The sequence below is a fragment of the Sphaeramia orbicularis genome, chromosome 15 (genome assembly GCF_902148855.1).
Source record: "Sphaeramia orbicularis chromosome 15, fSphaOr1.1, whole genome shotgun sequence".
Classification (NCBI taxonomy): Eukaryota; Metazoa; Chordata; class Actinopteri; order Kurtiformes; family Apogonidae; genus Sphaeramia; species Sphaeramia orbicularis.
The window spans coordinates 30,971,796-30,985,067 of NC_043971.1; the positions used below are offsets into that span (position 1 = coordinate 30,971,796).

Consider the following 13,272-nt stretch of genomic DNA (forward strand, 5'->3'; position numbering starts at 1 on the left):
TGTGGTGTGAGCTCTGGCTCCCACCCGACTCCCCTGTGACCAGTCATGGGCACTGAGCCAATGGCTCGCGTGCGGTGAGGAAACCTCACGACGGTGATGACTGTTGAGAGAGAGAGAGAGAGAAAGAGGGGGAGAGAAAGAAGGAAAGCAGGGAGGAAGAGGCCTGGAGCTGTATTTCATGATGTGGTTCCTCCCATTGTGCTTTCTGTATGACTTAGTTTAATAGTCAGACTGTTTTCCTCCACAATGCTCTTTATGTCACTCTATCAATCTCCAAGTCAAGCATCTGATCTGCAGTTTAAAGCTCTTGTAGTCAGAAAACTTTATGGTAATGGACTATTGGCTTGAATTATGTGTCTAAATCACAAATAATGTTGCACCAGGGAAGAACGTTCACCCTTTTAATTAAGACCCAGTGGAATCACCTTTTATAGTGTTTCCCGAAACTAAATGTTAGTATCCGACATGGATGCTGATGGAAAACCCTTCTTGGTGTTCGGGAAATGATGACTTTGAAACCAAAACCAAAATGCAAAACCATTTTCTAAAGTAGAGTGAACTCTGGACTCCTTGTGCAGTATTTTGATGCTCAATTTGATCTTTTCTGGGGAGTGAAATCCATACTTTAACAATTAATTGACATGTGTCATACATACAGTGTTTTTTGGGACAGCTTTTTTTCTTTGCTGTTTTTTGTCAGTTTACCGTCCACAGAGCCCGCTTTGGCAGTTTAGGTCTTATTACAGCTTGGCCTTTATACAGCTGTCAAACTTGCTTGAACTGAAAATCTGTTAACAGCACAGTGGAAACTGAGATGTAGTGACCCTAGAATAGTCTCACACCTGGAAAACAGTCCAATTACCAGAAGGCACTCCAGCAAAAGCCATTAATGAAAATGTCACATGCATCAGGAAAATAGTATTGGTGCACTATTTGGAAAGAAACTGACAAACATTTTTTTCATTGTTTCCATTTATTTACTAGACTTCTGGCCTTTTGTTATCATTAGACAGTGACCTTATACAAAACACCTGTTGGGGAGCTTAATGTTTTTTTTTTGTTTTTATTTATCAGTTAAATCTCAGACACAAACATGTATCATACGTCACTTTTTACTTGATTGTTAGCTTCTGTTTATTTATTGTTGCTTTCACGTAACAATCAAGGCTTTTCTCATGGTAATGTATGTATGTCTGCGGCAGAGCTACTGAGAGTCATTATTTTCTTACCTCAGTGTGTTTGTACCTTGCAAACAACAGTAGAAAGAGCTTCACATCATACATACTGTATGTGCAAGTGATACTTTCTGTCTTAGAAAATGTAAACACACTCACATTGCTTCTTTGAACTAGAAGCACATTATAATAAACCACATTAAGTGGCTTTAATTACCACATTAAAAACCATTAATTTGCTAATGACTTTGACAAAATGTATTAAATGACCATGAAACTGATTCCCTTTCAACAATTTTTATCATGATTAAATAAGTCAACTATAAAACATTTACAGTATTTTATCCCCTTTTTCCTCTATGCTTTTGGAAAATGACTGTTGGGAATATCACTTTTTTAAATATATTTTTCAAGCATCTTCTGTTTTATTACATAGATAGAGATGCATAGAAAAAGGCAAATGAAAGGGAGGAATGAAAAAAATAGCACTTATATCAACAAACTAAACAAGATATCAAATATGTAGAACTGAGGTCCTGAGGCATGTTTTTTATAATTAATGTACAGCACTTTGTCTCAGCTCTGGTTGCTCTTAAAATACTTTATAAAGGAAGTTAAAGAGTTCTTTTTTTTTTTTTCCGAACTGGCTACTGACACAGCACTGTGACATGAAATATGGGTTTGTCTGTTACCACAGATCCAATCAGTGCCCACGTTATATCATGTCTAGACTGGTAACTTGTTACATCCTGAAAAGTACCAAGACAATCAGATAGAAAATAAGTGAGAGCAAAAGATGGTGGGGATTTAGTTCAATTAGAAACATATTGGACTGCAGTGTAGAAGATTTGGGTTTAATTCCCAGTTGAGGTAGCATTTTTTATTTTTTATTTTTTTTAAGAATTTCAAACGGGGGGTGGGAGTGGGGGGACTGGTAGGTAAATCCGACTGATATAAATCAGCCACTGGGACAACTTTCAGAGTACAGAATTCGGACCACAGCACTCAATACACAGAACTGAAACTGAACTGAGAAGTCACATGGCACACTGCGGCATCTAACATGTAGCTCCGCCCACCTTCTCCAGCCTCACTGACTGCACAGATCAAAGAATACCATAAAACAACATATGGAGCATTTACAACAATAATTCCTATTCTATACTATATACTATCACCAGTTTGTCGTTTCTTCCATCAGTTGCCACAGTACTGTGCTAGCAAAATGCACAAAAGAATGCACTGAAGTATATGCCATACATAACCACAGTACTGTAATGAGTTCTTGGAACAGTATCCATGATTGGCTCTAGTACAAATGGTAACATTTGATTGACTCTGTGGCAATAGACAAACCCATATTTCATGCCACAGTACTGTGGCAGTAGCCATTGCCTTTTTTGAAATTGGTGTAATCATCTGAAAATAAAATACAAACTTTATTTTTGTGACCATAGGATAAGCCTTTTCTATGTACAGAGAGATCCGGTCCCCTCTCATAAAACCCCACAATGTTGTGCCACAGTGTTTCTATAGAAGCACAGAGTAAATCTTTTCTTCTTTCTTTATGGTAGGTTTCATGTAACATTAACAATGCAGGTAACATTGCATTGTCATTACCTATAATGTTCGAGTCTGGACCATAGAATGGTATCCATAAAGCCCAAAAGCCCAGAGTGGACAAACTCTTACTCTTTAGGGCCTTTCATTTCTGTTCTGCAAAGGCCACTGTAGGGGATGGTGAGGAGAAGGGTATTCATTTGGTTGCAATCTGCAGCATCACTGCTACATGGCACTTGGTATCACACAATGAAAGAGCCAGGAGTAACAGTTTACCTTGCTATTTTAATTCAATACAAACAAAACTGCCTGAAATCCAATAGGAAACAATAAAAACATTAATATGATAAAGTAGTTGTGCGATAAAGTAAATAAACTGGAATTTATTTTAAACGCCCTTCAAGATGTCAGCCATAAAACACTTCAAAAGCTGTCAAGTTACGACACCTTTGAGATTAGAATCAGGGAATTACTTTTCTGCAGTGTAACCTGAGAATGGAGATCTCTTTCTGTCAGTCTGACCTGGTATATGAGGTAAGATGGCGAGCAAGAGGAAAGTGAAAATGTGTTAATGTCAAAGTATAAGGTCCTTTCAAGATAGTCATAGAGAGCGTCCTTGACACGGCTCATATGACTGGAAAACTGAATGAGCCTGAGACGCAGCTTATGTTACAGTGTTGTTAGTAAATCATAAGAGACAGGAGACAAATTGAGGTGGATTGCGTTGAGTGACAAATTGCCGGAGAATCCCTACCTCAGTGCTTAGACCAAAAGTTACAGGGATTAAAATATTATGTTAAAACTTTGTCATCAATTTAACAATCAAAAGACAAGGCTCTTCAGTTTTTCATGTTGTCTCTTTTTGCCCCACCACCCCTCCCAAAAGAACAAGTTGTACATCAGGGATTTGTTTCTCACATGTGATTTAGAGCTGTACACCACTTACGGAAATCCATATTGGGAAATAATAAATGACTCACAGGATAAACATATAATTAATGCGACTTAGAGGATTCCTTTCAACCAAAAAACTAAGACACATGGTTCTTATAAGATTGTTGAAAAACAAAGTATTAGATGAAATTTCCACGGTTGTTTTGTTGTCTTGAATGGCTATTGTTGAAAATGTTCATCATGAAAATATTTCCAATAACTACAGTGGTTCATGGATCCATCTGTATTTTGTTATGAAATGAATCTACTGATACACTGAATATTAAATGTCTTCACTGAAAAAAACAAATTCACATTGTGTGTGCTGCCCTGAATTCAAATACTATAGAACCAAACTCCATTTTACGTAACGAGAATAGTTTGTCCTATCAGGAGACTTGGGTCAGCTGATAAATGTGACAGTCTTACGCTCACTGTCTACACTGTAGTTATCACAAGCTCACTGTTGAAGTCACTCTGCATCATATCTTGAGCGGCTTGTCCCCTGAAGCTGTGGTTGAGCCGGGAAAATGGAGACAGTTGGGGCCTGGTGATATAACTTCCTGTGTGTTTGAGAGGCCTGTGGTCTGTGTGATCTGGTTTAGATGGAAGCGTTCTGTCTGGATCACAGTAGGCTATGGGTTTCCTGTCCTCTCCACTCACCACTTTGCTACCCAGTGCACACTTCTGCTTACTCAGGCAAGCTGTGGTTCATAATGGTCCCTTTGGATGCTGTTTTCATGCATAATAACAACACTGGCTTGATATCAACCCTTGGCGGTTTGACAGATCGCAGATATTAATATTCAAATAACTTTTGTTTGTATTTCAGCGCTTGGAAAAGTTTACCTCTTGGAGTAAGCAACTGTGTTTGGTACAATTATCAGCCTACTTAAACTATTTTTTCTAGGTTTGGTGGGCTTACAGCAGTGGTTGACAACCTTTTTTGGCTTGTGACCCCATTTTAACATCACTAAATTCTGGCGACCCCAGACATTCAAAACGGAGAATTTTTTTTTTTTTTTTTTTTTTTGCTAAAATTATTATTTTTTGATCATCTAATAGTTTGCTATACTATGTTGCTAATAAACATTAATTTTAGATGACAGTTAGGCTATATAGTGTGTATTATTATGGATGGAGGCAGAAAAGCCAGGTGTAGTTTACTGCACAAAGTGAGAATTTTACTTTCCTTGGTCAGGATATGTACAGTGGTTCCAGCTTGTATTTACAAGGCTGACAATTAATACTGAACAAACAATAACTCAAACTATGAATTATGAAAGAGCTGCAGCATCTGAAACAGACCACAATGAACATTTGAAAGATAAACAGTACTAAACTGCTTCAGTTTCAGCTTCGGGGTTTGTCTTCAATGTATTATGATTATGATTATCTCGCTCAACTCACCATATGTTTTTTTTAGTAAGTTTTTTTTTTTTTTTTTATCAACTAGAAGTTTCAGGTGACCCCATTTGAATTCCAGGCAACCCCACGTGGGGTCCCGACCCCAAGGTTGAAAAACACACTGGCTTATAGTGTTATTTCCCTTTTAAAACAAACTCTGTTTTCTATAATTGTGTAAAACTGCCATTTATGGACCCATTTTTATCAGGTTGTCAACTGTCAGAGTAAAATGCACGATATTGGAGTTAATTCTCCTGTTCAAGCAGAGGGGAAAGTGGCTTTTTTGGGTTTCTGTTTGAACCCTGGACCAATATGTTGGTGGATGTGTGTTTGTATTGGGAGATGTTCATCAATGTTACCTGTAAAAATGAATACACTGGTCAAAATTAATCAGTCATTATTACCTCCGCCAAGGAGGTTATGTTTTTGCCAGGGTTTGTTTGTTTGTTTGTTTGTCTGTCTGTCTGTTTGTCTGTCCGTTAGTGTGCAACATAACTCAAAAAGTTATGGACAGATTTTGATGAAATTTTCAGGGTTTGTTGGAAATGGGATAAGGAAGAAATGATTAAATTTTGGTGGTGATCGGGGGTGGGGGGCCCCACGGGGGGGGGGGCGCAGACCACAAAATTTCATCAAAATCTGTCCATAACTTTTTGAGTTACGTTGCACACTAACGGACAGACAAACAGACAGACAAACAAACAAACAAACCCTGGCAAAAACATAACCTCCTTGGCGTGGGGGGGCCCACGGGGGGGGCCACTGATCAGCCTTGGCGGAGATCTGTGCTCTCCGAGTGCTTCTAGTTAACACAACTTAAAAATGTCTACATTGAGTCTCTTTCTTGGATCTTTGAGTTTGTGCCTGTGATGGTAGCCACTTAAAATGTCATTATTATCGATGTTAGCATTTGAGTTGTTCATTTCTTAGGTCTTTGCATTTGTGACAAATGTGTTGCTATGTAGCTGCCGTTACTTGTTGGTGTTAATATTTGTTTTTCTGCTCTATCTAGGGATCTTCGCAGAATAAATATGAATGGTAGTCAGTGGCAGGAGACACATAATTTATTTTTATAAAGTCCAAATTTACAAGTCAAGAAAGTTGCTGTTTGTTGTAAAGTAACATGTAGTTTAGAGAGAAATTGCTCACTGGACTGCATCTACTATCTTATGTGATATACATCCCCAAAACCATCACGACCGTTATTTCAACACGTTTACAGTCTGTCTTCAAGAATGAGGTTAAAAAAGGTGATTCACTACAAGTCTGCTCAGGTTGAAGCTACAGTGACATCTGCAGCCTCTCTGAAAAAAGTGAGTTGGGTGTGTCTACTGTTGGATACTTCAACCGTTTCATTATTAACTGCGCCTTTCTTGAATTTAAACTCATTTAAGTATCATATGTGTAATTAGAATTTCAAATGGGTTAAAAAATATGACTTGTCTTTCGCCACTGACTGTAATGCAGTTCCTTTCTGAAATAAGGTCCCATGGAGCTGACCTAGAGGCGGTGGGTCTTTGCTTCTATCAGCATTGGAATTTTTTTGTTTCTTGGGTGTTTTAGTTGGTCACTAGTGTATTACCAGATGGGTAGTATAACTGCCAGTGTTAGAAGTGATTTCCGACATTATTTTGCATTTGAGATTCCTTCCATGACTTATTGGCTCATCCCTAGTGTATATTAAGCAGCAACAAAGTGAATTTATTAAACATTGTTTTGATGTTGGGGAAATCACTAAAAATGCAGCTGTTAGGGCATTTCATAATATTTGCATGACCTACAGCAAATTTAATCCTACCAGAGGAAACTGACAAAAATGGACTGCTTTTATATCCACTTGATTTAATGCCATATTCTCACATGTGCTTAAATGTAGTTAAATGTAGTGTTTTTTGTCATTCATTCAGGTAGTGAAACTTTTGAGCAACAAGCGTTCGCAGGCTGTGGGTATTCTGATGTCCAGCATTCATCTTGATATGAAGGACATCCAGAACGGTAAGTCTGAACAAATACACGTGTACTTGTCTTTACAATGCCGTTACAGATAATCAGTTAAACATTGTACATTTAACTGTATAATATGTGTAAACGGTGTGTGAAATACTGTTCTAGGTTAACATTCACAATGCAATCAGTTGCATCTCATTCTCTATTATTAAGTTCACAACGATTTAATGCCCTCACAAATTATCCTCCGTTATTATTCCTGTCCTACTTTCTGTTTTTCTTTTCTCGTTTTGGATAATCTCCCTCCATCTAACATCCACTCCATGTTTCTCTGTGGCTTCTGTCTTTCTCTGATGAGTTGTCAACATCTTTTCTACACTAGTTTGTTAAACTGAAGTCATTCAGACCGTCTTCCTGTTTTAGTTACTCTCTGATTGCTCCCCAGTCTTCCCTCATCTGTGTGTCTAAACACTCCCCCTCATCTTTCCCATCCTATTAAATGGGACCCACCTCCAGCCTTATTATGGCTTCAAATCTTTATCACAGCACATATGGTAGCTGGATAGACTACATCAAAATAAATGTCTCCCACAGTAACCATGACTGGTATATAATATAGACTAGCAGTAAACAGTGGCTCTGTCATATTGTTTTGTCTGCAGGGTCTTCAAAGCATATTATGGGCTGAATTTTCACTCTTCAGTTTTCTGGCCTTAATGCCAGTCTTTGGTGCATCCATCTCAGTTTGGAGACTGAGGCCAAACAAGGGCCACTCTCATCAGCCCCGTCATCCGTCTCTTATGTTAGGACAGTTTTTGCTATGGTACATAATTAGCGCTGATTGGAGACTTCAGTATATCATGGAAAGTAAGATCAGAGGGCAGATATCTCAGTGGTTTGGTGAAGGAGTGTATTCTCTGTTGTCTTTTCTCCCAAATTGGGTTGCCTGCTGCCTTGCATAAACAAATTAATGACCTGGAAACCACAAAGTGTTTTTTATTATTAATAGCTCTGTTGTGTATTTAACTTGTCTGATTTATGGACTGGATTAGTTAAAGGCTGAAAGTGCAAAAAAAAAAAAAAAAAAACTCGAAAGATGAAAAAGAATATATAGTTTATTAGAAATTCTATTGTTTCCGAATCCTAACATGATCTAATGTTCCCTTGTGCTGCTAGAGGGTTCAGGCTGATTAAAGAATTAGAGAAGAATGTGTGTAAAGAAGGGAAGGTCCGTTTGTCAAAACCTTTTAATTGTCCCTTCTGTTCAGTGAATCATTGCCTCATTTTCTTGTGATTTCACGCTGACGATAATGAGTAGTAATGGGCCAGACACTGTCTGACTGGAGCATCTGAATTGAAAAGAAAAACAACTTCTGAATCATTTATTTACACCATGTCTGTTTTATGACAGCCAAATTGCTCAGAAAGAAGTCAACACATTTTCTGTTCCTCACAGCTGTTGTTGTTTGTTCTCAGACTTGGCCGACACGCTGCATGTTTCATAGGACACTTCCGTGTGATGTCTGCTTCCTGTGAGGCTTTGATGACGGTGGTGGTGGTGGATGGATGGATGGTGGTTGGCGGCGCCACGCTAGGGTTGAGTGTGGTAGTAGAGGTAGACCCAGGCAGACGGATCTGGCTTTTGGTCGTATAAGGTCTATGTCAGAATGATGATACGGCTTTCTCCCATGTCTTTTAAACTTCTACCATCAAATCAGTCAACCATACCCCGGTCCTGTTTGTAATGAGAACCAAATGGTTACCAGAGAAGAGTCCGCGAAACAGAAAAAGGAGTCTGAAAGAATTAAATTATTTCTGCGGTGGCTTTGCAAGAGGAGAAAGTGTGCAAAGGTTAGAGACAGCAATGTTATTAGCAACAGAGGAAGTGGTGAAGTTGAACAGTGGCTGTTAAGGGGTTAAGAATGGGATAAAGAGAGACTGGGGGAAAAAAAACAAGTATCAAAGCAGAAAACATGGGACAGAACTGAATGGATTAGTAGGACAGTGACTTCAGGCTTTGTTCTTCATGTCTGTTTTTATTCCAGTTTTTCTATAAAGTTGTAGATGGATAAAAGTACAGAGTCCAGTCATATTTCATCCCTGAGTAATGACACAAAGTGAACATGGTGCACTGCTTCTATTACTTCATGTCTCCTTATCCCTACTGACGTTGGCTTTCCCTCCTGTACCTCAACAGCAAATCAGCAGATCAAAACAACGTGAGTAATTTGGACACCCATGGGACGGTGAAATACATATAGGTGTCGAGTGCTTCGCTGTGTGATTGTGCGTACAGCAACACCTCAGCCTCAACACCACAGACCCCCGGGCTCTGTTTGTCTTTAAACATTTACTTTCAAAGGATTAATGCTTGCGGGCGCCAGGTCCTCGCGCCGAGACAAAAAGGCGACACCAGGAATTCAAACACAGGAGTTCAAACAAAGATCTTTGTACCTTTGACAGATTTCTTAGACTCCATATTTATGTTTTAGTTTGTGGCCCCTTGCAGGCTATCATAGAGAGAAGTGATAACTCTGTAACTCACAGCATTTGGGACATGACATTTTATGCAGGCCATGCAGGGAAAGTATGCCCTTGTTTCATGCCAACTTCAGCCACAGCAAAGCAGGAGACTGAGATTTGAACAAGGTGTTTTCTGCAACTCTGATAGTTGTTTGCGCCAAAGAAAAATGTTATAGTCAGGTGGTTGTTGGAACTTGTTGTTGTCTTGCATTTTGCTTATGCTGGTTTGATTTATGTGTCGTTAATTGTGTTTCTTCATGGTAATTTTATGGTAAGTGTATGATAAGTATTAACATTAACCATATCATCTTCTCCTTTCATCCACAGCTGTCCTTAATATGGACAACACTGTTGTTGATTTGGAGACCCTACAAGCCCTTTATGAAAATGTGAGTGTAAAAACATTGTGTACTATTAGGTGTAACTGAATATTTAACTATATTTTTGTCATAAAATACAGTTAAATTGTGACTTTCAAAAGAACATAATCAAGGCTTATGTGGACAGTGTGGTTTTACTAAAGTCAATAGAGCAGTGAAAAGATGAAATCTCAAAGTGAAATAAATTTCTGCATTTTCTTGCCAGTGCAGAATCTTATAAACACACAGTGTTGAGCAACAAACCCAGTATAATTATACAATGTAACACCGCTGACAGCTTCGGCTGATCATGACTGTAACATTTGGTCTGGGAAAACCTTGCAGTTTTATTTTTTCTCTGTGGTTTGTAGCAAAAGTATCATTTTGGGAACCATTTGCTTGTGACAAATAAAATGATTTATGGTTACACATTTCATGCCATATATGAATAGCAGGCAATCATATTATTAAGGAATGAAACCTGAGACAGCTCAACAAGCCACGATATCAACAAAATGGCAAAAAATCATTCATCAGCTGTTAGCTGTGTTTTATTTGGCTCTTCACTGAGGGTAAACCACAAAACACCCAATGCTATCCATCAAAAACACCTTTCAGTGATTATCAAACACTCAACTTTTTTATACAGTCTAGGTAAGAAAATACATGTTTTAGTTAAATTGAATTACAATATGTCCATAATACAAAACTTTATATTTATTTTAATGTCATTCACAGATACTGCTCCACTGTGAACATACTATGGGAAGTTCTTATTCAGCTCTCCACTTGAAAGGGTGAACTGAAGGAAGTGTGTATTAGATACCAAAACAAACAGGCAAGCCACAAACCGTACTGGTATGTGTGCTGTTTGGCGACACAGTCAGTCCTGTGTAGGTCTGTCTGCTGGCCTGGAAGAGGACCAATGCTTTTACATAGTAAACTTGTTTTCTTCACACTCAACATGATTGACTCCACTTTTGTAATGCCCATGTGCAAAGGAAACGATGGTTAAGAAATCTCAGTATTTGTGTCACAGCTACTTTTGAAAGGACTTTTTTATTCTTAAGAGACTCCACTCTTCCTCCTTTTCACTTTTCCATGTGAAGACACCACATAGGGTTGTAAATGCAGAGCTGTCATCACTACTTTCCAGTATGTCTACATTTGGCTATGGAGCACTTATTGTATAGAGTAAATACATATTAATCAGTCTCCACTGATAGGAAATCTACCCTGCCCTGCACAGTTCAGGACCCATACAAACTCAGGTCAGTAAATAATAGAACATGAAAACAGGCATGTTTTCCACATTTCAACCATGATGCAGTTTTAAGATGCTGTGAAATTCCTATGAATTGTTTTTGGCACAACTACATAGCAGAGGCCTGGATCTTTGGCAGCCAGAGGCATATTAATAATGTTGATCATGGGAACGAGGCTGAGGCTTGAGACAAGCTGTAGTTATGAACCAATGTGTCATAACTGAGGATCAAAAGTCTTCTAACCTCTTCACTCACCCCAAGACTTTCAGCCCACTCCCTCTCTCCTTCTCCCCTGTATAGCCTTAGGCTATGTTATTGAGTTGAGGAGCCAAATTGTTTCTCTTTTGTATTGCGAGACTCCATCCTGTCTGTGGGTCTCCAGCCCCCTAAACCACAGTTGGCAGCACAGTCAGCCTGTCTTGAGGAATGCGAGGGGCTTCTAATGGTTACACCCTCACTCACTGTGCTAGGAGCTGGATCACACACTTCTCTCCCTTACTCTCTTTTCCTCAGTTTCACGCACACAAACATGCTCACAAACAAACTTGTAGGCGCACACAGATGTGCACAAACTGTACAGAGACAGACGTACACGCAGGGAGGACCAGAGCCGCTCAGTCTATGTGCTGCAGATTATAGCCACTCCTGTTCTTTGAACAATAAGCCACAACCATTAAAGGGGTCACAGTGATAGTGGGACACCGCTGCCTTCCCTCTAATGTCCCAAGCCATAATCTGGACCCAGACTGGTTGTCTGAACTTCAGACTTCTTTCAGCTTACAGTAGCCAAATGTCATGGAGGTCAGTTAAAGTTCCTCCCACAATCTCTACTAAAATGATACCTTTGGTCATGGCATGGCCTGTGATATTCTAATATATTTTACATGTTTATTACATGATGCAGTTTGTCATTTCAAGACATTTCTTTGGCAGTGTAAGGTCCAAAGAATCTCATAAATGTTGTTTCAGTGAAAACTGAGTGACATAAATAATGATTAAGTTCTGGCTGGCTCTGCTCGGCCCTGTACGAGAAACCTGGCTAATGAATACCACTTGGCTACCGCTAGAATTTTGGCATCACAAATATCATCCTAACCCTTTTGCATTTGATATTCCACATGGGACTGTATTTCTCATGCTAACAACTGCTGCAACATGCCCTAGCAATTCAAAGATCACACGCTAATGCCTACTTGTCCCCAATTACACCAAACACTGCTGGGTTCTGCTGCTGCCCTTTGAAAAGGATCTGCTTTGTGTTAAATATATTTACACTTGAAAACATCTCGAGAGAAGGCGAAGGAGAGTTTGCCCTCGTCGACAGAAGGCAGCGGTGTGTAGAATACTAATCGGGCCCTCAATGCGTTTGATGCTGGTGTTTGATGTTTTTCAAGGATCCATGCCGAGGCCAAACCCCAGAGAGAAAGATTGAGAGAAACAGAGGGAGAGACCAGACCGCTCAGACTTCGACTTTAGGGGTCTAAGGAGTCTGGAGGGACTGGAAGAGAGTTTACATTCTCTTCTTGGGGATGGTTTTATTGTTTTTCCCTTCTCCGTCAGACACATTAACATCTATTGTCTTTGCCTCTTGTGAAATGAACGGGCATTTCTGGCCTGTTTTTTTTAAACCACCTTGTATAAAACTGTGGTCCAGAGCCTGACAGCAGGATAATAGTAAGGAATGCAGTTTGGCTCAGGGGCAACTCCTTAGCATTTTAAAAAATACTCTGCATACTGGCATATGGTGCATTTGATGTAGAAAACAGTACCATCTTGTAGTTTTTTGTGATCAATATAAATGACAAGGAAAGTAAGTCTTATCTCTGATGTGTCTTTGATTATTTAGATCTAATCTACTTTAAAAGTCCAGAATATTGATTTACCCATCCTTTATTAAAGTTAAGTTCTTTAAAGCTGTAACATCTAACATTTTCATATTAAAAATATAAAACCAAGTTAGTTTATGTCATATACTTTGTATTCATTTGTATTAACTTGGCAGTGAGAATTAGTCTGGGGTCTCTCAATTAATTTCTGATTTCCAGGGATGTTATAAAATGCCTCTGGATGCAACTGAACAGATCTACTACCAATCAGCACCAG

The 13,272-nt window shown here is 39.0% G+C and overlaps 1 protein-coding gene across 1 annotated transcript in view; it reads left to right on the forward strand.

Annotated features, from left to right (window-relative positions):
* Positions 1-13,272, forward strand: part of fmn2a (formin 2a) — a 44,410-nt gene that overhangs the window by 13,126 nt on the left and 18,012 nt on the right. The window contains 2 exon segments of the mRNA XM_030155756.1: positions 6,983-7,070; positions 9,873-9,934. Coding sequence (XP_030011616.1) covers positions 6,983-7,070; positions 9,873-9,934 — 150 coding nt within the window.